Genomic DNA, 26,303 nt, shown 5'->3' with positions numbered 1-26,303 from the left:
CGTGGTCAGTCCTGTTTCCTTCATAGCTGGATGGGGGTTTTGCAGTAAACACTCTGGGAATTCCGAAGTTCCCTTCAGCAGTGGAAGATCTGCCGTGGCACTTCCATCACTCTGGCTTCAGGATCATTCTCTCGTTTCCGTTACGTTTTCAACAGCTCCCACTTTATTAGGGAAGCCAAGGGCTCCACCTAATGAGAAAGGAAACACTCCCTGTAGCCCACCTGGAAGGGCGTTGCCTAAAAGCTCTCTTTCTCACCTGCATCAACAGGTGGGAAGAGGCCAGCGAGGCGTGGATCCATAGGACGTGAGGGCTGTGTCGGTTTGCAGCGAAAGCAGCCTGGGATTGGAGGACTCTGCAGAAGACCTGATCTGCAGGTCTGGATCTGGGCCGGCACCGAGGTGCTGGGCGGGCGTCAGTCCTCAATATTGGTGAAGGGGATTTTCATAGATGTTGGCTGTGCAGGCACACAAGACCAGGTTATATGCAGTTGCTCTGCGGGCCCCGGGCAGTGTGAAGTGTGTTTGTGGCCACCCCGACTGGCCTGGCTGTGTTAAAGATGGCTGAGTGGTGACATACTCTGGCCGTGTGCAGGCTGCTTCCACAGCGGGCTCAGCGTATCTGGTCTTTTTTAGGTCATGACTGCGATACTCAGCTTACACGATAGTTTTAAAAGATGGAGCCGTATTCCCTTCCCCTGGCAGCTGCTGTTTCTGTAGAATTTCGGGATAAACCTGCAGACGCTGGAGAGAGCTTCCTCCCTCCTGGGGCTGGTGGCGAGGCTGCCTGTTGTGGAAAATAGGGCACATTTCCTCTGAATGAAAACTGTAAGGGTTGCTAAAGGCTCCGTTCCAGAAATGTCTTTGGGTATGGTGTCTGGTGTCCACAGACCAGGCACTTCTCCCAACAGGGACAAACATTCTTGCCTGCCTGCCTTTTCTTTTACTTATTCTTGCCTTTTTTTTTTTTGCTATGATGCTCAAAAAACTAAGCAAGATTTACTTGGGACGGGCAGTTATAACTGGGAAGCCTGAGCCTCACCGGCTGAGGGGTTACTTTGCAAAGTTTCAAAGGTGGTTAGACGTTTCCCAAGGCCAGCCAGTCCCTGTAATCTCTGGCTCTCTCAGTCCCCTTTGGGATGTTGACTCAGAGGACCTGGGGCGATACGAGATGTTAGCCAGCGCCTCAACCCTGGGAACCTTCCCACTTCATCGAGGCTCTGTGAGTGTCTGCTCAGCCATCACATGGAATTCGCACAACTGTGTTGCCTTCTTCTGTTTTGGGTAATTCTTCAACAAGTGAGAAACTAAGAACCGCTTCTCAACAAACTTCCCTCTATCCCCGTGACCAAGAAAGGTATTTGCAGAGTGCGCTGCCGCGTTCAGGGGTCTCGAGTGAAATGGGGGCAAGAAATCCTCGCAGCTTCCACGTGTGTGCTTTGTGCTGATGGAAAATGAAGGCCTGTCTCGGCCGCCAAAGAGACCACATTCCACAGGGTGCTTCGCGAAGTCAAGCACTGCGTGGACCAACCACAGCAGCCACTGAAGAGGCAGGCAAATGGGAAAAATTGGTCTGCTGTGTAGAGAAGACATCAGTTTACTCGCACAGAGTCCCCCCACAGCCTCATACCCGTGCCCGTCACGGTCTCACACTGCCCTTCAGGAGCTGGCTAGCTCAGAGGTTGAGGAGGTGCTGAAGGGAGGAAGGTCCCAGTCAGGGCAGCCTTGGGCCTTGGCGGCACAGCCCGGCTGCCGTCTGGCCTGCATATAGCACCTTTGGTCACGAGAGAGTCTGGGTGATTGAGTGCTGTTTGTACATGTTGATGGGGGTGGGAAGGTAACTGCGTGCTGATGTCTCATCAGATCAAATCCCTGCTCAGTTTAGTTCTGTTTAGTGGATGGGACTTGGAGGCTGAGGGGGTTGAAGGACGGGCCCAGGGAGATACGGCCGGTATGGATGAGGCCAGCCAGAATTTGGCTCCAGCCTTCGTCCCAGCATCCATGCCCTTGTACTTCACCAGTGGTTTTCAAATGTATGGGACAGAAATTTACACTGGAGTCCCACTATACAAAACAGATGGAAGTACTTTATATGTTATGAGTTAAAATATTTTTCAAAGGAAATCAGTAAAAGCATTGAAACGATTCCAGTAAATAGGAAGCATTTCAAACCAAGGTTATGGATGAAAATTTATGTATGTCAACCTCAGCATCCAGTTTACTTGTGTGTTTTGCTTGGTTGCACAGAATAGAGAACTCTTGATTTAATCCAGCCAATAATTTGCAAATAGTATCGGTTTTGTTTTGTTTGAAACAGCCCTTCTTCAAGTGGTAGAGACTCTTCAGTTAAACAGGTGGCACGAGGCTCTGTCTCCCACGTCTCCACAGCGGCAAGAGGGCACCGCACGCCAGGGCCTCCACCGTCTCGTATCTGCCCAGGATGCGCGTTGTACTATTACCATTTTTGATGTTTAGCTTGTAGAACTGACACTAAGTGCAGAGGTTCTCACCCCACCAAACATCACAGAAGATGTCAGCGTTCTGCAGGTGTCCGTCTGGAAGCTGCTGCCTCCTTGACACACGCTGCTGATTGTTTCTCTGCCCTTAGAGGGGAAGGAGGCTTGGCGTGTCACCGAGTGCAGGAAAGAGCCCGTTTCACTTGGAGGTGGCCATCCCTTCAACAGCAGCACCTGAACTGTCTCCCAAATTCTGTGCAAATACAGGTTGAATAACCCTTACCTGACACACCTGGGCCCAGAAGTGTTTTGGATTCTGGAATATGTGTATTTATATACATACCAGTTCAGCCTTCCTAATCGGAAAATCCCAAATCCAGACCGCGTCAGTGAGCAGTTCCTTTGAGTGTCGTGTCGGCATTCAAAATGTTTTGGATTTTGAAGCATTTTGGATTTTGGATTTCAGATGCTGGACCTGTCAGCCTGTAGGGCACAGTGGAGCTGAGGCCTCGTGGCCTTTGGAAAGAACATCTGAGGGGCCTCTGAGTAACCCCTGGTGCAAGGCACCCGTGTTCTAAGAACAAAACTGTGTAATGGGGTGGAGAAGAGGCTTGGTCAGAGGGAGGTGGGCAGCACCTGAAAGTACCTGGTCCTCCCCAAAGCCCCAGATCTTGTACTTGAGACCCCCTATGACCATGTAGGCAGTGCTCTCCCACCTTTTCAGGACTTGAAACAAATGACAAGTACTCCTGCTGCCTCAGGCTCCAGCAGTCACTCCAGGGCCAGTCAACAGAGGAGGAAGTGCCGGGCCGGGGACCCTGACTGCTTCAGGACCCTCCCTCCCGCCCTCCCTCCATAGCGATCAGTGTATGGCATTTGCTGGGTACCACTGCAGTAGGACTGGAGCTTGGAGGTTGGAATTAGAGCATCAGGGTTGGGTGGCATGTTTGTTCACTTGCTGGGGGCTTTGTCACAGTCCCTCTCTTTGTAGATGGGATACTGAGATCTGGAGAGTTTCAATCACTGGCTTACTCCTGCCATGGAAGAGGAGTGGCAGAAGCTCTGCCACACGGGTACCTGCCGCTCAGTACCCGGCTCACAACTCGCCACACCACTCTCCTGAGCTGTCCAGCCCTGGGGCTCTCCCACCTGCACCCTCTGCTTGCAGAAGTGAACAGGGGTCCCCCTGCTTTTCCTGATCCCACTGCCCCCGCAGCCTGTCGACTTTATTACCACTTTGCAGGGAGTCCACGGCCCCCATCCTCTCATGCCTTCCTGCTTAGCAAGTCAGCTTCCGTCTCAAACACTTTCCTGGAACTCAGCTCACAGCCTTCATTCTCTGCGTGCAGATTGTCCCAGCGAACAATGGTTCTGCCTAACAATTTTTCTACTTTATGGTGGTGCAGAAGTGAGACGTGGTCCGTGCACCCACACAGCCAGTGTTTTCACCTTCAGTAGAAACAGATACGCTGAATCACATGAGCTAGTCAACACTTCCTTGTAAAATCGGCCTCGGCTACACCGTGCTGCGACTGCAGGGTCACGTAAGTGTCCTGAGCACGTTTAAGGTGGGCTAAGCTATGACACAGGACAGGTTAGGTGTGTCACATGCAGTTGTGACTTAGCAATTTGTCTAGCTTACAGTGGGGTTATTGGGATGTAGCCCATCATAAGTGGAGGAGCATCTGTGGGTGAGTCCTCCTCTCCCCCGGGATTCTCCCCTAACCCCTTCAACACCTTCTTGCTTTACTGGCTCCGGGACCTCTTGGTCCCCTTCGCCAGCTCCCCTTTCCTTCTGAGCCTTGACAGTGGCCAGGTCTTAAGATCTTGGCCCCCTGTTTCATGCCAGTCCCCTTCAGAGGACTTACTGCCATCACAGATGCAAACCCCAGCCACACCTTCGGAGCACCCTCCCCAACTCTTAGCTCGTGTCTTCCAGCTACTCCCATCTTTAGCTTATATGCACCATCTTGAGTAAGCTCAGCTTCCTTCCCAAATCCCCCACTTTTCTTTCTTTTTTATTTTTACTTTTTCTCAGAGAGGGTCTTATTCTGTTGCCCAGGCTGGTCTCAAAGTCCTGGGCTCAAGCAGTCCTCCCACCTCAGCCTCCCAAAGTGCTGGGATCACAGGCGTGAGCCACAGCACCCCTAAATGGGGCCACCTTCCCTTTCTAGGGCTTCAATCTCAACAGCTTAGTCACCCCTAATAACTCTCGCTGTCAGCCAATATAGTTAGTTTATATAAAATGTTTTCTTAATGATCACACAGACAACAGTCACAGAAATCAGAAGAAAATCTTGCCCCAACAAGTGAAGAATGGAAGTCCCAGGAAGCCATGCGAGGTGGGTCTCAGTGTGTGGACACCGTGCTCCCTGGTCTCCCGGCGGGCCTGCCAAATGCTTCTTTCCCAAGGGTTTCTCAGAAGGAGCAGAGAAGAGCCTGGCTCCAGCCTGGCTCCTCCCAAAACCGAGGACATGGATGCCTCAGAGTATGCCCTGTGCTGCTATTTACCCTGGAAAACACTGCAATAGTAATACTCATTTGTAAAGTTCACTGGACCAGGTGTGGTAGCTCACCCCTGTAATCCCAGCACTTTGGGAGGCCAAGGTGGGCAGATGACCTGAGGTCCGGAGTTTGAGACCAGCCTGGCCAACATGGCAAAAACCCGTCTCTACTAAAAATACAAAATTAGCCGGGCATGGTGGCACGTGCCTGTAATCCCAGCTACTCGGGGGCTGAGGCAGAAGATTCGCTTGAACCTGGGAGGTGGAGGTTGCAGTGAGCTGAGATTGTGCCACTGCACTCCAACCTGGACGACAGAGGGAGACTGTCTCAAAAAAAAAAAACCTATATGTAAATATATCAAAAGCCCTACTCTCCTTTGAAGATTTATCTGTATCTTTATGGGGGAAGAGGAAGGGGACACTTTGCCAAAAAAAAAAAAAAAAAAAAAAATCAATCTGAAGCATATTTTTCTACAGCTTAACAATACCCTTGTCCCTCAGTATCCACGGGGGATTGGCTCCAGGACTTCCCCACACCTGCCAGATAACAAAATCCTGGGTGCTCAGGTCCCAGAGCCCAAATCCGCCTGTGGAACCCATGGATGCAAAAATGTGGCTGTTGACTCCTCAGCACCCTAGGAATTCTGTCTTTTCAGTTGCAGTTGGTTGAATCTGTAGCTGCAGAACTGGCAGGTGCGGAGGCTGCCCGTGTCTCTTGGCCTTTCCCTGGCCACATGTACATCTACCATTCTTTTTAGAGGCTGTGTGGTGTTTTATGGCTCAGCTACGCCATCATTTTCTTTTCTTTTTTTTTTTTTTAAAGACAGAGTCTCGCTCTGTCGCCCAGGCTGGAGTGCAGTGGTGCAATCTCAGCTCACTATAACCTCCACCTCCCAGGTTCAAGTGACTCTCCTGCCTCAGCCTCCTGAGTAGCCAGGATTGCAGGTGCCCACCACCACGCCAGGCTAATTTTTGTATTTTTAGTAGAGACGGGGTTTCACCATGCAGGCCAGGATGGTCTCGAACTCCCAACCCCAAATGATCTGCCCACCTCAGCTTCCCAAAGTGTTGGGATTACAGGTGTGAGCCACCGTGCCCAGCCCCATTGTTTATTTCATCAGTGCTACGGTTTGAATATATATGTCCCTCCAAAATTCTTATGTTGAAACTGAATCCCCAGTGTGATAGTATTAAGAAGCGGGGCCTTCAGGAAGTGATTCAATCATGAAGGAGGAGCCCTCACGAACGGAGTTACGACCTTATAAGATAGGTGCAGAGGAGCTGCTTGACTCCCTGTGGCTTTCCGCCTTCTGCTGTGTAGCAAGCAACGTGGTGCCATCTTGGAACAAAGAGCAACCCTCACTGGGCACTGAGTGTCACACCTGGTCTTGGACTTCCAGAGGGAAGAGGGACAACTCTCTTATTTATAAATTAGTCTGTGTGGACTTTCAGCCTCCAGAACTGTAAGGGACAACTCTCTCTTATTTATAAATTAGTCTGTGTGGACTTCCAGCCTGCAGAACTGTAAGGGATGGCTCTATAAATTCATACATGGCATTTTATTACAGCAGCGCGAACAGACTGAGACAGCCAGTCTTCTAGCAATAGAGCCAACAGGCCGTGTTTAGTTCTTTTGGCTATTAGGATCGCATCATCTGTGAAAATCTTTCTGTAAAAGTCTTTGCTTGCTTGTACTCACATTTTTGTAGGACATTATCCTAAAAGGGTTACATTTCTACTTAAAATGATTAAGGCCAGGGATAGTGGTTCACGCCTATAATCCCAGCACTTTGGAAGACCAAGGCAGGCAGATCACTTGAGCCCAAGAGTTTGAGACTGACCTGGGCAACATGGTGAAACCCTGTCTCTACAAAAAAATTCCCGGGTGTGGTGGTGCATTCCTGTAGTCCCAGCTACTTGAGAGGCTAATGCGGGAGGATCCCTTGAACCCCGGGATGTCAAGGCTGCAGTGAGCTGTGACCGCACCGCTGCACTCCAGCCTGGGTGACAAAGGGAGGCCCCGTTTCGAAAAAGAAGAGAAATCTGATTAGAGGACACGTACATATGTCGCTAGCTCTTGCCAGAAAGCCTGCTGCGGTTTGTGCACACTCCCGTGGGCTGTGTGTGGGGCCCAGCGCACAGCCTCACTCACCCCGGTGTTTTCCTGCTTCCTGAGATGGAGGATGTAGTTTTCGTCTCTATCTGTAGAAACCCAGTAAGAAGTTCCTCTCTGGTTTTCATTGCACAAGACCAGCTGTGACCCAACTGTGTCTTGCAAGAAAGTGTTTGTGTTCAAGGTCTGTTGAGCGAAGCCCTCGTGCCTCCCTCCCTCGCGATTTATGGGTTTGCTCCGGACACCAGCGAGCATCCTTTGTGCAGGTAGTGAGGTCACGTTTTGCTGTTAAGTGGTTGTTTTATGTTCTTTGCCCCTTTCTGCAGCAGCAGGTGAGCATCTGCTATGCACCGTGCTCAGGTGCAGACAGCATCTGGAGAGTACCTTGAATTCTTGTACAGACCTCTGTAGTTCTGCAGTACAGACAAAAGTCTTGGAATCCATGCTATCCATGCAAGAATGTTGGAATGCTGTTTTCATTGGTTTCTTATTCTGAAAGTGTGCCTTTAAATGTTAAGAACCAGAATCCTAGAGGATTTTGCACACAATCCACACTCATCATGGGGAAGCGGCATCTGGACACCAACATTTGTTTCCATCTCAAAAGAAAGAAAGTGGATTTTGCCCCACAGGTGACAAAAGCCAGAGTGGCTTAAAGGCTGGTGGGTCCCCGAGAAGAAAGCTGGAGCCCAGCACGCTGGGCTGAGCCCCAGTGGGAGGGGAACCCCCATCCGTTTGAGGAGTAGCCACTGCCTAGCTTCCAGCAATTACCCTGGAGACTGAAGCCCCCATGGAGCTCTGTGCTCAGTAAGGCACCAGGAGGCAGAGAACGAGGGCCTGAGGGTGCTGCCAGCCAGAGAGGCCTAAGGTGGAGGCTTCTGTGTACCACACAGAGTCCCTCCCACCCCATCATGGGCAGGTGATGGCTGCTAAGAGCTCCCAAGCTCCCAGAAGTAGCGAAAGGACCAGCACCTTGGAAGATACCTTGATTTGGGACAACCAGAATGCAGTGGACACCAGAGCAGAGAGTGTGGCCAGGTACGGTGGCTCACTCCTGTAGTCCCAGCACTGTGGCAGGTTGAGGCAGGTGGATCACCTGAGGTCAGGAGTTCAAGACCAATCCAGCCAACATGACAAAACCCTGTCTCTACTAAATAAATTAGCCGGGTGTGGTGGTGCACATCTGTAATCCCAGCTTCTTGGAAGGCTGAGGCAGGAGAATCATTTGTTGCAGTGAGCTGAGATCATGCCACTGTACTCCAGCTTGGGTGACAGAACAAGACTCTGTCTCAAAATTAAATTAAATTGCTGGGAATGGCCGGGCGTGGTGGTTCATGCCTGTAATCCCAACACTTAGGGAGGCTGAGGTGAGCAGATCACCTGAGGTCAGGAGTTAGAGACCAGCCTGGCCAACAGGGTGAAACCCCATCTCTACTGAAAATACAAAACTTAGCTGGGTGTGGTGGTGGGCGCCTGTAATCCCAGCTACTCTGGAGGCTGAGACAAGAGAATTTCTTGAATCCGGGAGGCAGAGGCTGCAGTGAGCTGAGATGGTACCATTGCACTCTAGCCTGGGCCACGGAGACTCTGTCTTAAAGAACAAGAGCAGAGTCACTCAATGGCCAAGCAGAACAAGTTGGACCTCAGTAGAGGCCAGGGAGGTGGGGCGGTGACCATGGCTGGGCCCTCACCGCCAGCCTCCCAGCCTCGCCACCATGATGCTCAATGAGCCTCCCAGGTGCCCCCAGGCAATCGGGAAGGACAGGAAGCTAGAGCCACGGAGTCATCATCCAGAAGATAAGAAGCCACGGAGCTAGAAGACAGTCTTTCAATCTTGCGAGAAACTGGGGGTCTGGGAGCTGAAGCGAGCTCATTTTTAAAAACTAAAAACAAGTTAAACTTTTTTCTGCCAGGATATATAGTCAGCAAACAATACCCATTGCGGTGTGAAAGGAGACCCACGAGCTCGCGCCTGTGTGCCTGGCATGGCGTTTCCCGCCAGGAACACTGCAGGACTGAGCCCGCCACCCACTCCCACCTGCCCTCATCACCAACGCAGCACCTTCACAACCTGCATGTCCAGGAATGGAGCTGACGGGCCCCAGAAGGGACTGAGCTTGGGCCCCTGGCCAAGCCTGCAGTGCTTTCTACCCAGGGAAGCTAAGTCAGGGGGAAAAGATGACCTCACAAGCTCTGCCATGAGGGTTCCTTTACGGTCTGACCCAAGAGTGTTCGGTGAACTCAAGGAAACACGCCTGGATTCCACCCTGCCTTTATTCCACCGGGTTAGGCAGGCAGAGGCGGTCTGTGTGCAGCCGCCAAAGAGCTCTCGAGGTTGACCAGGAAGCAGGTGGTATTTGGTACGGAGAAGGTGTGGTCTGCTCCTCAGTGATGAGCCAAGGGGCCAGCAGAGCTCCCACGCCTGGTGTGCGGTGCCTCCTGCCTGGGCCAAGCTCCCCTCCCCTCTTTGCCTGCCTTTCTCTCTGTCTCTCTTTCTCTTCCCACCTCTTTTTATTTTCTTTCTTTCTTTCTTTTTTTTTTTTTTTTTTGAAACAGGTCTCTCTCTGCCACCTAGGCTGGAGTGCACTGGTGTGATCTTGGTTCACTGTAGCCTCCACCTCCCAGCCTCCAGCGATCCTCCCACCTCAGCCTCCTGAGCAGTTGGGACTACAGGTGCTCCCCACCACACCAGGCTAGCTTTTGTATTTTTTGTAGGGATGGTGTTTCACCGTGTTGCCTATGCTGGTCTCCCCTGAGCTCAAGCAATCCTCCCGCCTCAGCCTCCCGAGTAGCTGGGACTGCAGGCACGTGCCACCACGCCAGGCTAAGTTTTGTATGTTTACTAGAGACAAGGTTTCACCATGTTGGCCAGGCTGGTCTCAGACTCCTGACCTCAGGTGATTCTTCCGCCTCAACCTCCCAAAGTGCTGGGATTACAGGCATGAGCCACCACGCCCGGCCCTCCAAGGGGTGTTTTTAAAAATCAATCTTTGTGTCTTGATCTAGGCCTGCAGGGCTCAAGTTTGACTCCTACAGCAGAAGGCAGACATAAAGGAAGCCACGGTGCTTCAGGACCACCCGTCCTTGTAACCCGGAGGCGCGAGAGGCACTTTGCAGCAGAACACCCGCAGTCTGCGCCTGTGAGCTGTACCACCACCGGCACTGGCCGCAGTGCAAGGGCTCTGTGCGCTGCCTGGCAAAGGGCTGCCCTCTCTCTAGCAGCCGCAGGGGCTGACGGTGCTCTCAGCAGGGCACCCTACTGGAGGCCGGTGGAGGTCCACTGTCACACACGTTAGCAGAACCAGAGGCCAGGCAGGGAGGGCTAGAAAGAGAAAAGAAAACTAACAGCAGGCATTCCATGTGTGTGACCAGGTTTATTCATGAGCATGTGAAGGCACCTTCGGGGACTTCCAGAAGTACTTGTCAGCGGTTGGGGGCGGGGTGGGGGTCCGACAGGGGAGTGGGGAGAGAGGCATCCACGCAGCCCCAGTGGACCCCAGGCCGATGTGGCCGGGGAAGAGAGAAGACCCTCCCCTCACCCCAAGTTCTTCCCCACCCCTGGCTGATTCTCAGTAAAGACTCGAAACTGAAACATGTTTCTTCAAAGTGGGTAAATGTCCGCAGCAAGTAGTGGGCTGCAAACCACAGCTGCCTCCAGCCTGCGTGTACTCTGCACTGAATTGGGGCTGGAAGAGGGATGCGTTAAGCCCTGTGGCTCCCGGGAAGAGCACAGCTGGTCACCTGTCATTGTGTGGAGCAAACTGGCTGCCTCCAAAGGCCCTTGGTCTCCATCCCTTCCCGGGCAGCCCCCACAGACCTGAACTCTCAAGGCGTCCTAAAGTACCGTGGGGACCCGCACCTGCCTGTGGAGTGGGGCCACACGGGCCAACATTTGCTCCCAGAGATGTTGACAGCACACCTTCCAGCACATCTCTCGGCCCAGGAGCCAAGGGTCGTCCCTTCAGTTGCTCACCAAGGGCTGTTTTTCTGGCCTGCAAGTCCTCGTCCAGTGTGAATACACAGAACAGAGCCAGGAGCACAAGTGCATTGGTGCAGTTCCAAGGAGGCCATGTGCCCGGCTCTTTGCAAAATCCCATCTGGATTTTATTTTGCAGAAGACAAGGAAGGTCCTTTTCTGTGTTACTAGGGAGCATTTGGAGAATCAGCTCTTAGCTCACAAAGAGGAGGCCTCCAGAGTGGAGCCGCCTTTGACTGGCATCGGGGGATGCCCACACAGGGCATGTTGGGCTGACTGATGCCAACTGCACTTGCCATCTGAGTTTGTGTCCTCACCTGGGGTTGACCAGACCCCATGTCTCCAACAAACTGGTGGTCTCCCAACTGAGAGATCTGGGAAGAAGCCAGCCGGGCGCGGTGGCTCACACCTACAGTCCCAGCACTCTGGGAGGCCAGAGCAGGCAGATCACCTGAGGTCAGGTGTTGGAGACCAGCCTGGCCAACATGGTGAAAACCCATCTCCACTAAAAATACAAAAAGTAGCTGGGCATGGTGGTGGTGGGCACCTGTAATCTCAGCTATTCGGGAGGCTGAGGCAGGAGAATCGCTTGAACCCGGGAGGTGGAGGTTGCAGTGAGCTAAGACCACACCACTTTACTCCAGCCACAGAACAACCCAAGACCTGGGGCGCAGCCACCGTGCGGGGGCGCAGGTGTTTCTTTAATCCACCGTCTGGCGGGGCTCACTGAAGACAGGCATGGGGCACAGCCAGCACACGGGGCCAGTGTGTTTGATCCGCTGTCTGAAGACAGGCTGTTCTTCTAACTGAAGAACGCGCAGCAGCAGTGTGGGGGCCTGCGCTGTTCCGGTCTGGCTTACCTCCCATTTGGGCATCGGCTGCATTCGATGCAGAAAAGACAAAGCTGCGGGATTGACATTCATTGTGTGGCACCATTTGTTTCTCAGACCCCGCGGGGAGGGGGCTCCAGCCAGAAGCCAAGTCCTCTGAGGACACTGCATATCTGGGACCCAGGCGGGGGTGGGGTGCTGGTGCCCCGCTCTGGAAGGACAGCTTTGAGAAGAGGCCTGCCTGGCTCAGGCCTCTGGTCTCCTTGGGGCTTACTCCTTCCTCCCGACTCACCCCTGCTTTCTAGGTGCACCTCAGCTGTCATTCAAGACAAGTCCTGTCTTCACAGGTGGTAAAGGTAGAATGGGCCCTTTCTCAGGATTTGACTTGAGTTTCTTTAAGCAATTTCCTTTGGAAAACATCTAGATAAGACACAGGATGATGATGGGCCCAGGAGAAAGGCCGTTCAGAAAATCCAAAGTAGATGAGTCGTGTGAACTCGCCGCTGAGGACTGTGGATGCAGTCCTGGCTTCCAGGGTCTGAGATGCACGGTTCTTACTTGGGGACAGAGAGCATCGCTGTCCCTCCCACCCAGAAGGGCTTGGGCGGGCTGAAACGCCGTGAGTTCAAGGAGGTGCCTTGGCCAGGCCACAGGTGCTCTCTGGGTTCCCCTCGGCACCATGTGGCCCCCAGTCGGACAGACTGGACAAAAGCGGACAAACCTGATGTCCCTCCTCATTATGTGTATATATCTTTTGAGATAGTCTCATTCTTGTTGCTCATGCTGGAGTGCAGTGGCTGGATCTCTGCTCACTGCAACCTCTGCCTCCCAGGTTCAAGTGATTCTCCTGCCTCAGGCTCCCGAGTAGCTGGGACTATGGGTGTGTGCCACCACGCCTGGCTAATTTTTATATTTTTAGTAGAGACAGAGTTTCACCACATTGGCCAGGCTGGTCTTGAACTCCTGACCTGAAGTGATCCACCTGCCTCGGCCTCCTGAAGTGCTGGGATTATAGGTGTGAGCCACCATGACTGGCTCCCTCCTCATCGTAGTTTGACAGTAAAGAAGCTGGCTAAAACCCACCAAAACCAAAATGGAAACGAGCGTGACCTCTGGTCATTCTCACTGCTACATTCCCGCAGCGCCGTGACAGTTACAAATGCCATGGCAATGTCAGGAAGTCACCCTCTATGCTCTGAAAAGGGGAGGCATAAATAACCCACTCCTCGGGGCTGCTGGGTCTGTTAGCCATTCTTTTGTTCCTTTACCTTCCTAATAAACTTGCTTTCACTTTATGGACTTGCCCTGAATTCTTTCTTGCTAGAGATCCAAGAATCCTCTCAGGGGTCTGGATCGGGACCCCTTCCTGGTAACACTTGCACGGACGGTTTAACCAGGACTGTGCATTATGGATTTTGTCATCTATCCCTCAGACCCTGAATGAATAGACCACCTCCCAGCACACAGGCAGGTGCCAGGTTTTCCCTTCGTGGAGGGATGATGCTGGCTTTCTGTTTGCAGCAAGCTGTCTTGGATCACTTGTGTGACTTGGGACAAGTGAAATCCCTGTTTCCTTATGTGAAAGTGACAGTAAGGGAGGTAAGAGGACGGAACTTTGCCAGTCAGTCTCTAAGATCTACCTGCTCTGAGTCTCTGAATTTAAGTAGGACAAATATCCCTTATCTTTGCGAGGATGTGGACTGGGCTTCCACTGTCTTAGCCAGGGACATCCAGGGCGTGCCGCCTCCTCGGATCTGCCCTGTGGGTCTGGATGAGGCTCCAGCTCCAGGCCCTCAGCTTACACCCATCAGAACCCCAGAGGAGGGTGGCCGGTGGGAGTGGGGCCTCCCTGCACTTGCTGCAGACCTTGGAGATCTGTGAGAAAACCTACAGCCCTACACCCGCAGCTACGGAGAAGAGTTCCCACTGGGAATGAGGCTTCGTGGTCAAACCCAAGGGGAGAGGAGAAGTCCTGTCTCTTTTTCAGAAGGGATTCTCCTGGTGGGGGCGGGGGGCGGTGGCAGAGCGGTTGGCCCGTGAGTAAAAAGCTGTGGTCCCCACTGGGCGGCCCGTGGCCCTAAAAGCAGCCCGCGGTCAACCTGCTGGCTTGTCCACATGCAGGTGGACACTGTAGGCGTGTCCACTTGTCCACTGGAGGCGGGGTCTGCGCCAGCCGCAGGGTGTCCAGCTGAGCGCCCAGGCCAGGGGGTGACTGGGGCCTGCGGAGCCCCCTGAGGACCCGCGAAGGCCCCCTTCCTCCGGGACAGGCATGAGCGCCAGAACCCGCCCTGCTGAGCCAACAAGCGGCTGCGGCCATACGAAGCGCATTAACGATTAATAGTTTCCAGTTGTTGCTTTGCGGGCTCCCCGGGCCTCTGCACCTCAGCAGGCTCCTGCTCCCCCCGCCCCCTGACCGTCGGGTCTGAAGCTATTAGCGCCTCCTGGGTCCCGCTGGGACAGAGCGAGGGGTCAACGTGCCCCCAGGGACCCGGCGCGATAGAGTCCCCGCTTTCACCTGTAGCAGGTGGAGGGCCAGGCCGGGCTGGGGGTCTTTCCCACCCACCGGTTAGGGCGTGGTCGAGGGCGGGGCGGAGCCGGAGGGGCGTGGCAGAGGGCGGGATAGAGCCGGCGGGGCGGGGCCGAGGGCGGGCCTGGCAGCGGCAAGACCCAGGCGGCGCGCGGGCGGCGCGCGGGCAGCGGGGCAGGGAGGGCGGGAGGGCGGCCGGGCGGGCGGCGGCCCCGGCCCGCGTCTGCGCCCCTCGCTCGCCCAAGACCCTGGCTTCTGTGCCTCGGACCCCGTCGCGCGCCGCCATGGTGGGCCGGCTGAGCCTGCAGGATGTGCCGGAGCTCGTGGACGCGAGGAAGAAGGGCGACGGCGTCCTGGACAGCCCGGACTCGGGGCTCCCCCCCAGCCCCAGCCCCAGCCACTGGGGGCTCGCGGCGGCCGCGGGCGGCGGAGGCGGCGGGGAGCGCGCTCCCGCCCCGGGGGCGCTGGAGCCCGACGTGGCGGCGACCCCCACGGCTCCGGTGAGTGGCCCTCGCAGGCTCCTGCTCCCCGAACGCGGCGGCTGTGAGGCCCGGGATCCCCGGTCTCGGAGCTCTGTGGGTCCCCGGGATCCCCGGTCTCGGAGCTCTGTGGGTCCCCGGGAACCCCGGTCTCGGAGCTCTGTGGGTCCCTCGGAGCTTTGTCGGTAGCGCGTTCCTTGCAGGGAGCCCGGGGCGGGAGCCAGCTGGAGACGGTGGCTGGAAAGTTGTCGTCGCCCGGGAGGCACGGGAGCCCCGGGAGCGCAGAGCCATCTCCTCTCTTCGGTGGCGGCCCCCGGGCTGCCGGGTTGCGGGGGGCGCCTGGAGGGAACCCTGGCCCGCCCCGACCCTGGCAGACACCCCGCGGTTTGGGCTCCTGCCTCCTCCCGGCCCCCCCGCAGCGCTTGCGCCCCGCGATCCCCACCCCAGAGCGAAGGCCGCCTCCCCGACCTTCCCAGAAAGGTCCCGCCCCAGCTGCGGCCTCGAGGCCCCTCTTTGCCGGAACCCTGGGAAATTGATGGCTGGGAGGCCTCTGGGCGGTGGAACCTTTTATTTTACTTTAAAGTTTTCATGGAAGGAAAAAGCTCCCCCTAATCTGTAGTCCTGGGAGTCGCTCGGACGCCGATGTCGCTGCGGAACCCATATCCTGCCCACGGTCTCAGCGACGCCCCAAGGGGGCTGCAGCCACGGGTGGGATGTCAGCCCTCCCCGGGTGAGGTCGGCGGCGCGCCGCTGTTCCTGGGGACCCCGTGGGGGCTCCCCGGTGCTGGTGGTGTCGCGCTCCACCCTGACTCTGGCTGGGCATCAGGGCGGGGTCCTCACGTCCATTCCCAGACGGGGCTGCTTCATCTCGGCCCTCAGTGCCCTCCCGTCCCGCCGCGTCTGGCCTCGTCGTCTACCTGTCCCGGCCACAGGACGCGCACCCCCCGCGTTTCCGCTGCGCCCTCCGCCCGCGCGCCCAGGGCCTCTCGCCTCTCCCCGGAGGAGTCGTGCTGGTCCCTCAGTGCCCTGCTCGCGTCACCTCCGCCTTCCTTGACGCTCCCCAGGCCTCGCCAGCGTCCACGGCTGCGTCCCCCTCCCACAGTGACTGTTCGTTCATGTGTCTGCTGCCCTCTCTCCGACCCCCGCGCCCCGCGTCACCCCAGCCCCAGCCTGGAGCAAAGGCAGTGCTCAGGGTGGGCAGGGATGGAAGGAAGCAGAGAAGGCGAGAGAACCGAGCGCCCTAGGGTTGCCTGGAAGGCGGTGCTGGGTTCACAGAAGCACCCACCTTCTCATGGGGACACCTGGGAGGTGCCCGCTTCTGTTGGGGAGAGTCTGGCAGCCAGAGAGCTGGCGGGGGGAGCAGGGCCGGCTGTCACTATGTGGGGACTGTTTGCAGAAGCTAATGCTGACACCTTATGTACCTCCCCACAATTCATCCCCCATACAATTCACCCCCACACACAATTCAGCCCCCTACAATTTACCCCCACACACGATTCACCCCCCTACAATTCACCCCCCCACAATTCACCCCCACACACGATTCACCCCCTACAATTCACCCCACAATTCACCCGCACACACAATTCACTCCCCACACGATTCAGCCCATCCCTACAATTCCCCCCACACACAATTCACCGCCACACAATTCACCCCCACACACGATTCACCCCCCCACAATTCACCCCCACACACGATTCACCCCCCTACAATTCACCCTCCCACAATTCACCCCCACGCACGATTCACCCCCCTACAATTCACCCCCCCACAATTCACCCCCACACACGATTCACCCCTCCACAATTCACCCCCACACACGATTCACCCCCCTACAATTCACCCTCCCACAATTCACCCCCACGCACGATTCACCCCCCTACAATTCCCCCCCACACAATTCACCCACACACACAATTCCCCCCCACACAATTCACCCTCCCACAATTCACCCCCACGCACGATTCACCCCCCTACAATTCCCCCCCTCACAATTCACCCACACACACAATTCACCCCCACACACGATTCACCCCCACACACGATTCACCCCCACACACAGTTCACCCAATACACGATTCACCCCTCCACACATGATTCACCCCCCCACACACGATTCATCCCCACACACGATTAACACCCCCACAGACGATTCACTCACACACCCACACAATTCACACTCCCAAGATGCACCCACACACACACGATTCACCCCCGTACAATTCACCCCCCCACAGTTCACCCCACACACAAATTCAACCCCCCCACACAATTCACCCACCCACACAATTCATCCCCCTACACACAGGATTCACCCCCCACCCACGATTCACCCTTCCACACACGATTCACCCCCTGACACACAATTCACCCTCCCACACAATTCATCCCCCTACACACAGGATTCACCCCCCACCCACGATTCACCCTTCCACACACGATTCACCTCCTGACACACAATTCACCCTCCCACACAATTCACCCCCTGACACACAATTCACCCTCCTACACAATTCATCCCCCGACATACAATTCACCCCCCTACACACAGGATTCACCCCCCACCCACGATTCACCCTTCCACACACGATTCATCCCCCCACACACAATTCACCTTCCCACACAATTCACCCCCCGACGCACAATTCACCCTCCCACACACGATTCACCCCCCTACACACACACAATTCACTGACCTTGGTTCCCACCCACAGCCCCTCCTCCACCCAGGCCCAGGATCTGGACCCTCAGGATCCTCTGCCTCTCCCATCCTGGGCCCCTTTGGCTTTCACATTCCCGCCCCACTCTTAACACCTAGTCCTGGTCTCAGAGCCAACCTTCTAGCCTTCTAGAAACGTTTGCCTCCTCCTCTGTCCTGGGAGACGCACTGGCCCAAATGCACATCCTTCTCTCAAATTAGGTAAAGAAAATGAGAGAGCCCTGGTTGACAAAGGGCTTCTGGGCTCAGACTCTGCACCGTGTTTAACTTTGCCCGCTTAACACGGAGGCCCGGATTCCTGCAACCTGGTGAAAGCCAGCACCGCCTTCTAGAACCTTCCTGGTTAATCAGAGTCCCACGCAGTGACCCGGCCGGAAGTGCTGCTGTGCTCTGCTTCGCTGAGCGTGCTGGATGGTGGAGGGTGACAGGGAGAACATTTGGTGTCTGTCTTTTTTCTTTTTTGACACAGTCTCAGTCACCCAGCCTGGAGAACAGGGGCACAATCTCAGCTTGCTACAACCTCTGCGTCCTCAGTTCAAGTGATGCTCGTGCCTCAGCCTCCCGAGCAGCTGGGACTTCAGGCATCTGCCACCACGCCTGGCTAATTATTGTATTTTTAGTAGAGATGGGGTTTCACCATGTTGGCCAGGCTGGTCTCAAACTCCTGGGCTCAAGGGATCCTCCCACCTCCGCCTCCCAAAGTGCTGGGATTACAGGTGTGAGCCACTGCACTTGGCCAGATTGAATCTTTAGTTGAAAAACGTAAAGTTCCCTGGTTGCATATTTTTTGTTTTGACCTTTCCTAGAGTGTTGCTGAGACGGAGCGCTATGGAATGGAGGGTTCTGGCGAGGTGAGCCTCAGCTCACCAAGGTTTCCCACCGCGTGGCCGGGGGTGGCGGCTGGCTGAAGCTCCTTTCCTTTCCCACAACCTCAGCAGGGGAAGGGGGCGTCGCCTTGCTGTGCTGATACAGTCACAGGGCATGCGATGTGACTCCTCTGAGGCACACAGCACAGTCGTGGTCAGCCTGGTATTTGAACCCAGACCTCTTGGCTCCCTGCCCAGTGCTTCTCTGGTGTGCCCAGCAGGGGGGACACAGATCCCAGCCAGGCCCATCAGCTGAAGGCTCAGAGCCACAGCCTCCTGTTGGCCATGCTTCGAAATGGCCTTCGGGGGCCAGGCCCGGTGGCTCACACCTGTAATCCTAGCACTTTGGGAGGCTGAGGTGGGTGGGTCACCTGAGGTCAGGAGTTCGAGACCAGCCGGGCCAACATGACAAAACCCCGCCTCCACTAAAAATACAAAAAAATTGGCCAGGCATGGTGATGCATGCCTGTAATGCCAGCTACTGAGGAGGCTGAGGCAGGAGAATCGTTTGAACCTGGGTGGCAGAGGCTGCAGTGAGCCAAGATCATACCACTGCACTCCAGCCTGGGCAATGGAGTGAGACTCCATCTCAAGAAAAAGAAAGAAAGAAAGAAAGAAATGGCCTACAAGAGCTCTAACTGCGTTCTTCTCTGTCCTTAAGAATCCAGCATCTCTGCCTCTGCCTCCCGGCTGTGCACTGAGGCTGTGCCCCCTGTCCTTTGGCGAAGGAGTGGAGTTTGACCCCTTACCACCAAAGGAAGTAAGGTAAATATAGAAATACCGCAGGCCCCACTTTCACTCTGTTCTTAAGAGTTCATTTTTCATTCGAGATATTAATGCTTGTTATTAAAAACAGTTAATTGCAGAAGTACGCCAAAGGCGATTAATAGTTTGATGGGCCCTCTTTTTTCCCGGCATTCTAACCAGTGCACTATATGAGATCGTGTTATGTGTAAAGCTGTGCAGCTTCTATTCTGCACGTCACATACCGTGGCCATCAGAGGCTTACATTTCTGTCAGAAATGAATTCTTTCCAGAAGCTGCTGCCCCCGACTCCCTGACCTGCAAACCCCTCTGTGAGGTAGTTCAACCTTGTCCCATGGTACAGTTTCACTAGGCAAGTGCCAATCTTCCCCTGGGAATCGTCTCATTCAGGAGTACCTGGGGGCAAAGACGCATTCAGAGGCTCAGTTAAGGACAGGCCTCTTTAGAGACAGCAGTTTTACTTTTGGTACCTGGTGGTTTCATAGCTGGAGTTTCAGTTGCATTAACACAAAGGCCCTTTGACATGGAACAAAGCAGAGGTTCGTCCGCTTGGAGGTGAGCGGCTGAGCCTTCTGTGTCTGTGAGGCTTGAATTCTGAAGAAAATGGGGCCGTGACTTCATGACGTCTGCTCCCACCGGCCCTTCACTACTTACCTGAGGAGGCGAGACTTTTCCATCCGAATCACAAAAGAATTCTAATTCTTACTCACCCGGCCATGGGTAGGGGCTGCTTGGGGGCAGTGCTGTTAGATGTGTCTGTGTGTGACGCTTCTACACAGTTTGGTATCTACAAAGCCATAATAATTCAGTAAAATGCATGAAAGTTTGCTTCTATAGGAAAACTAACTTCTGAGCCGGGTGCAGCAGCTCACTCCTGTAATCCAGCACTTTGGGAGGCTAAGGCAGGCAGATCACGAGGTCCGGAGATCGAGGCCATCCTGGCCAACATTGTGAAACCCTGTCTAGTAAAAATACAAAAATTAGCCAGACATGGTGGCTCACGCCTGTAGTCCCAGCTACGCGGGAGGCTGAGGCAGAAGAATCGCTTGAACTCGGGAGGTGGGGGTTGCAGTGAGCTTAGACTTCACCACTGCACTCCAGCCTGGGCAACATAGTGAGACTCCAGCTCAAAGGAAGAAAAGAAAACTAACTTCCGGGCCAGGCACGGTGGCTCACGCCTGTAATCCCGGCATTCTGGGGGACTGTAGCAGGAGGATGGTTCCAGACCAGCCCAGGCTACAATAGTGAAACCCGTCTCTACACAAAATACAAAAATTCCCTGGGTGGTGCACACCTGTAGTCCCAGCTACTCAGGAGGCTGAGGTGGGAAGATTGCTTGAGCCTGGGAGGTTGAGGCTACAGTGAATCGATTATGCCACTGCACTCCAACCTGGGCAACAGAGTGAGAACCTCTCTTTTTTAAAAAAGAAAAAATTTAGCAGCCTTACCTACAACAACAACAAAAAAGAAAAAGAAAAAATAAGGCTGGTCACGATGGCTCCCGCCTGTAATCCCAGCACTTTGGGAGGCTGAGGTGGGCGGATCACCTGAGGCTAGGAGTTCAAGATCAACCTGGCCAAGATGGTGTAACTCCATCTCTACTTAAAAAAATACAAGAATTAGCTGGGTGTGGTGGTGTGTGCCTGTAGTCCCAGCTGCTTGGGAGGCTGAGGCAGGAGAATGGCTTGAACCCGGGAGGCGGAGGTTGGAGTGAGCCGAGATCTCACCATTGCACTCCCACCAACAGAGCAGGACTCCATCTCAAAAAATAGATGATAGACAGATAGATAGATGGATAGATAAGAGCTGATTGATCCCTGGAGGAGACAGAAAGCGGCCCCCACCCCATGGAGCAGTGGAATCCACCTCGTTACATAATAGTTACAGTGACAGCACTTGCCTTGCTCTGTGGAACGCTCCACCCGTTTATTATCAGGCCTCCTTTACGGAAAGGAAACGGAGGCTGGGGGAGTGCAGTGACTTGGCAGAGGTCTTAGCTTATGTGAGTGGGAGCGGGACCCAGGGCTGCTGCCCGCAGTGGCTGAAGGGATGCGGGGTGGGCTTTGGAAGCCTGCACCCTGCGTTTGAATCCCGGCGCCACCACTCAGTAGCACCTTGACCTTCACCTCCGCACCTCGGTTCCTCTCTCAGGCTTGTTGGGAAGATTAAATTGGAAAGTACTTGGAAGAGTTCCTGGCACACAGTAAGTGTTTTCTAGACCCTATGACCCTGTGCTGCTGCTCCCTGGAGCGGCCACGTTTCTGCATGTGCAGCCACAGATGACTCCAGGTCACGGTAGGGACCTCGAGCCCCTGGCTAGAGGAGCGGCTTCACGCGGCCTTGTGTCTCCCGCCAGGTACACATCCTCGGTCACGTACGACTCGGAGCGGCACTTCGTGGATGGCGTGCAGCTGCCCCTGGGCCTGGCCATGGCCTCCTGCAGCCAGACGGTCACCTGCCTCCCCAACTGCACGTGGCGCAACTACAAGGCTGAGGTGCGCTTGGAGCCGCGCCACAAGCCCGCACGCTTCCTCAGCACCACCATCATCTACGGCAAATACCCCAAGACCGTCTACACCACCACCTTGGATTACAACTGCCGCAAGACGCTGAGGCGGTTTCTGTCCAGCGTGGAGCTTGAAGCCGCGGAGCTCCTGGGCAGCGACGACCTCTCGGATGAATGCTGACTCGGCAGGCTGGGCTGGGGCTGGGCGGCTCTTCTGCTGCCCTGCCCCGACCTCTCCAGGCTGGGCTGGGGTTAGGGTTAGGGTTAGGGTTGGGGGGACCGGCTCTTCTGCTGCCCTGCCCCGACCTCTCCAGGCTGGGCTGGGGTTAGGGTTAGGGTTAGGGTTGGGGGGACCGGCTCTTCTGCTGCCCTGCCCTGACCTCTCCAGGCCGGGCTGGGGTTAGGGTTAGGGTTAGAGTTGGGGGTACCGGCTCTTCTGCTGCCCTGCTCTGACCTCTCCAGGCTGGGCTGGGGCTGGAGTTAGGGTTAGGAATAGGGGGACTGGCTCTTCCGTTGCCCTACCCCGACCTCTCCAGGCCGGGCTGGGGTTAGGGTTAGGAATGGGGGACCGGCTCTTCTGCTGCCCTGTCCCGACCTCTCCAGGCTGGGCTGGGGTCGGGGTTAGGGTTGGGGGACCGGCTCTTCCGCTGCCCTGCCCCTACCTCTCCAGGCTGGGCTGGGGTCGGGGTTAGGGTTGGGGGACCGGCTTTTCCGCTGCCCTGCCCTGACCTCTTCAGGCTGGGCTGGGGTTAGGGTTAGGGTTAGGGATAGGGGGACCGGCTCTTCCGCTGCCCTGCCCCCGATCTCTCCAGGCCGGGCTGGGGTTAGGGTTAGGCATGGGGGACCGGCTCTTCCGCTGCCCCTGACCTCACAGATGACTTGGCAGGCTGCGCTGGGGTTGGACGACTCTTCCACTGCCCCCAGCTACCCTGGCCAAGCCCAGTGGCCTTGCCCTTCATGTCATTCTAGCCCCAGAGAAGTCTAACCTAGAGATACCTCCAAGTCCGGGGAAGAAAACAAATCACTGCATCTCATAATGACTGAGATCTTTGTGTTTTAATTTCAAGCTGGTTTTGAAAGGAGTGTTTGTCCTGCTTTGCTGCTGTGGTGTTTCCTCAAAGTCTCCATCTGATGAGGCGATAAAAAGGCCATGAGGACGGCCGGAAAGCAGCAGCAGTCTGGGATGGGAGGGAGGGATGCTCCCCGTCCACTGGTCAGTTCCTCAGGGATGAGGATGGAAAGTGAGATTTAAGGAATTTCAGCCGCGGGGTCTTCACCGCACAAAAGTGGTGCTAATTCAGTAAACGGTGGCGCCGTGGGGTCCAGTCCGTGGAGAGCTGAGCTCCGTCCTGTGTGTTTAAATTCCCACCTCCTTTCGTGTTTCCTGTTACCTGAACTCTTGTAATTCCCTAAATCTTTTTCAAGATAACAACCACAACAACAAAAAAACCCAAACCACAATATAAGATGCCTTAAAAAAAAAAAAAAAAAAAAAAGGTTGGCCCTGTTGTCGCCTGCTTGGGGAAGGCCAGGCCGATGGACGGCAGGTTTGGGAGCGGTGGCTTTGGTCCGGTTGCTTCCTCGTGGTCAGTTCCAAGCGTGGGCTTTGGCAAAACCCCTGGAACCCTTGGCATCTGGTGACCGTCTCCGCAGGCTTCTGAGGCTCTCCTGATGTTTTGGGGTTTCAGAATACTTTCCAATTTTCTCACAAGGCAAAACGGAGTGGAGGGCTTTTTTTTTTTTTTTTTTTTGAGAGAAACAGCGTTCTAAGAGTATGCTTGGAAAACACACCTTTTGAGAGTTCATGAGGGGAGAGGACACCCGGGGCAGGAACCGGTGGCTCTGACCGGAGGAGGCAGAGGCGGATGAAGACCAGGTTATCCTGAGAGGGGCCGGGCTTGACTCATTCTTAGGACTTCGATGGCGTGAGCATTGGCGGGATTCTGCCAGTGCCTTAGGACTAATGCAAAAAGCAGTGAAGGCCCGTGTGGTGGCTCGTGCCTGTAGTCACAGCTACTTGGGAAACTGAGGCAGGGGGCGCTCTTGAGCCCGAGAATTCGAGACCAGTCTGGGCAACATAGTGAGCTTCCATCTCTAAAAGAAAAAAAGGCGAGGACATCTGTGTCCCCGACCCCCGACACCAGCCAAGCTAAGCTGAATTGGAGTAGGGAATGGCGCCCAAACCTGGCCGCTGTCGCGGTGACCTGCGCCCCTCTTATGCCACTGTTCGAGTGGAAGCGACAGTAGGGGAGCTGGAGTCAACTGAAGATGTTCCCAAGGTCGGTGTGAATTCGGCTGACCCGGCCCAGCGGCGGGGCGGGGACCAGGGTTCGAGGCCCCGGCCCTGCCTCCGGCCGCCCGCGCTCCCCGGCCCCTGCTCCTTAGAACCTTCCGCCCATCCCTGCGGTGTTTGAGTAAGGAAAGTGGCGGACGGTCTTTTTTCTTCCAATATTGGAAAGAACAAACTAGATACTTCCTTTGAATCCACCCAGATTATGTCAAGTGCCCGAGGCCTGCCGAGCGCCGTGAGCTCAGCCTCCGCCGTGGCTCCGGTTTCCGTGGACGGCTTCCATCTGCCCCGACTCGGTGCCCGGAGCCACGGCGGGGACTCTGCAGGGATAATGCCTCGTCTGCGGTGGTGGAGGCGGAGAGCCACGCTGTCCTCTTTGGACAGCAGCGCCCAGTCTGCTGTGCCCCTAACAGACGTGACGGCGCCGTGGACAAGGCCTGCGGCCTCCCTGGTGGCTCCAGCTTCCGGGGTGAAGCTCAGCTGGGACCCAGTGAGGGGCACTCGGTGCCCCAGCGTCTCCTCATAATCACGTGCAGAGTGAAAAATGCTTCCTGTGGTTGATAGAGCAAGTGCCACTATAACAGTGGATTTTTGTCTGATTTCATGCTGTGAAGTGGTCAGTGTAATTTTTAGGTAATGTTACAGGGTCCTCAAGGCCTTGCTCTGCCCCGTTTCCACTTAGTGGAAATAGGACCCGCTGCGCGGCAGGCGTGGGAGTCACATGTTCTCCGGTGTCCTTAGGAGACTTTTTTTTCTTTTGTCTTAGGGGACTGTTAAGTTCAGGCAAATCACGCTAGGGGTGGAGACAGTCTGAAATTCATCAGTAAAGTAAGTGGGAGTGAGCAATTGTGAATGTGTAATGCAAATGGAAAACCAGGTGTTACTGTGTTAAGTTATTCACTAGGGAGCAGCTATAGTTATTTCCAACCCTCTTTCTCTCCAAACCTGCTTTGCTGACAGCTGCAGAAAAGGAAGCGTGTGAGGAAAATGGAACCTCTCAGGGTGGGTCGGAGGCGTCTGTTCACTGTTCGTTTGCAAGGTGGAAGCAGTGAGCTTTCAGACCCACTGATTAAAAACACACATTCCTAAGTGTATGTGAGAGACACTGTTTATTTGTTAATTAAAAAGCTTTTTTCTCGGTCTCTTAAATCATGGCTTTCAGGTAATAAGGATACCTTTAGCGAAAAGTTGTTTTCCCTTCAAACCACAGACCTTTTAAAAAGCCTTCAATTTGAGCGAATACCTTTCTATTTGACACTTCCCCTGTTTCTGACCTTAGGAAACCAGAAAGCGTTTGACAGACGCGATGTTTTCAGTTGACCTTTGACACCTGTTGCTCTCCCTTTCGCTTTGCGACTTCTCCATTTAACAATAAATTATCTGAAAAACAAAACTTCGAGAGATGCTTATTTTTAAGTAAAATTATGTTTCGTTAAGCAAAATGAGAAAAACAGCTCCTCATCTTGAGAAATTTTAAGACGTGATTATATTTAACAATATAAATCTACAAGTATAAGATTTTCCAAGGGCGGCTGAGCACGTGGGCTCCCACCTATAATCCCAGCGCGTCACAAGACCAAGGCTGGAGGCTCTCTGGAGGCCAGGAGTTCGAGATCGGCCTTGGCAATGTAGCATGACCTCATCTTTACAAAAATTAAAAAGAGGAAAGGGGCCAGTTGTGGTGGCTCACATCTGTAATCCCAGCACTTTGGGAGGCTGAGGCAGGTGGATTACCTGAGGTAAAGAGTTCAAGACCAACCTGACCAATATGGTGAAACCCCATCTCTACTAAAAATACCAAAATTAGGCAGCGTGGTGGCAGGTGCCTGTAATACCAGCTACTTGGGAGGCTAAGGCAGGAGAATCGCTTGAACCCGGCAGGCAGAGGTTGCAGTGAGCCGAGATGGCACCACTGCACTCCAGCCTGGGCGATGGAGCAAGACTCCATCTCAAAACTAACTAACTAAATAAATAAAATAATAAAAATAAATAATTTCTGTGTCTTGCTTCAGGGGAGAAAAGGGTGAGGGAAGGCCAGAGAGCCCTTTGCCTCTGCTGTTTTCTCGATTTCCTGGAGCTTAAAACACAGCATGCCAAGGTACCGGATTTTGGGGTGGCATTTCCTGCACACCGTCAGTCCCTTTGGGCAAAGCAGAGAGTCAACAAGAAACATTGAAAATGGAGGGAGGCCCCATATTTCATTCAGGCATCCAATTCATGGCTAGGCTTTGTGTGTATCTGTCTTTGAGTGATGACTGGGAAGTAATTATGT

At 54.6% G+C, this 26,303-nt stretch overlaps 1 protein-coding gene across 1 annotated transcript; it reads left to right on the top strand.

Moving 5' to 3' along the window:
* The first annotated feature begins 14,687 nt into the window (after positions 1-14,687).
* On the top strand, positions 14,688-25,125 carry RFLNB (refilin B). Its single transcript, XM_012461737.3, has 3 exons — positions 14,688-14,903; positions 19,132-19,235; positions 21,592-25,125. Exons 1-3 carry the CDS (start codon positions 14,688-14,690, stop codon positions 21,920-21,922), a joined length of 651 nt encoding a protein of 216 aa, XP_012317160.3. The 3' UTR covers positions 21,923-25,125.
* Positions 25,126-26,303: the final 1,178 nt, after the last annotated feature.

Source organism: Aotus nancymaae, unplaced genomic scaffold (assembly GCF_030222135.1).
Source record: "Aotus nancymaae isolate 86718 unplaced genomic scaffold, 86718_ANA_hifiasm-v0.15.2.pri h1tg000018l, whole genome shotgun sequence".
NCBI classification, from domain to species: Eukaryota; Metazoa; Chordata; class Mammalia; order Primates; family Aotidae; genus Aotus; species Aotus nancymaae.
The sequence above is the reverse complement of the archived record's forward strand: the minus strand, read 5'-3'. Positions and strand labels throughout refer to the sequence as shown.

Coding starts and splice junctions, on each gene's coding strand:
- RFLNB (XM_012461737.3), top strand. CDS start 14,688: ATGGTGGGCCGGCTGAGCCTGCAGGATGTGCCGGAGCTCGTGGACGCG. Junction 14,904..19,131: donor CGGCGACCCCCACGGCTCCG/GTGAGTGGCCCT, acceptor TCTGTCCTTAAG/AATCCAGCATCTCTGCCTCT. Junction 19,236..21,591: donor TTACCACCAAAGGAAGTAAG/GTAAATATAGAA, acceptor GTCTCCCGCCAG/GTACACATCCTCGGTCACGT.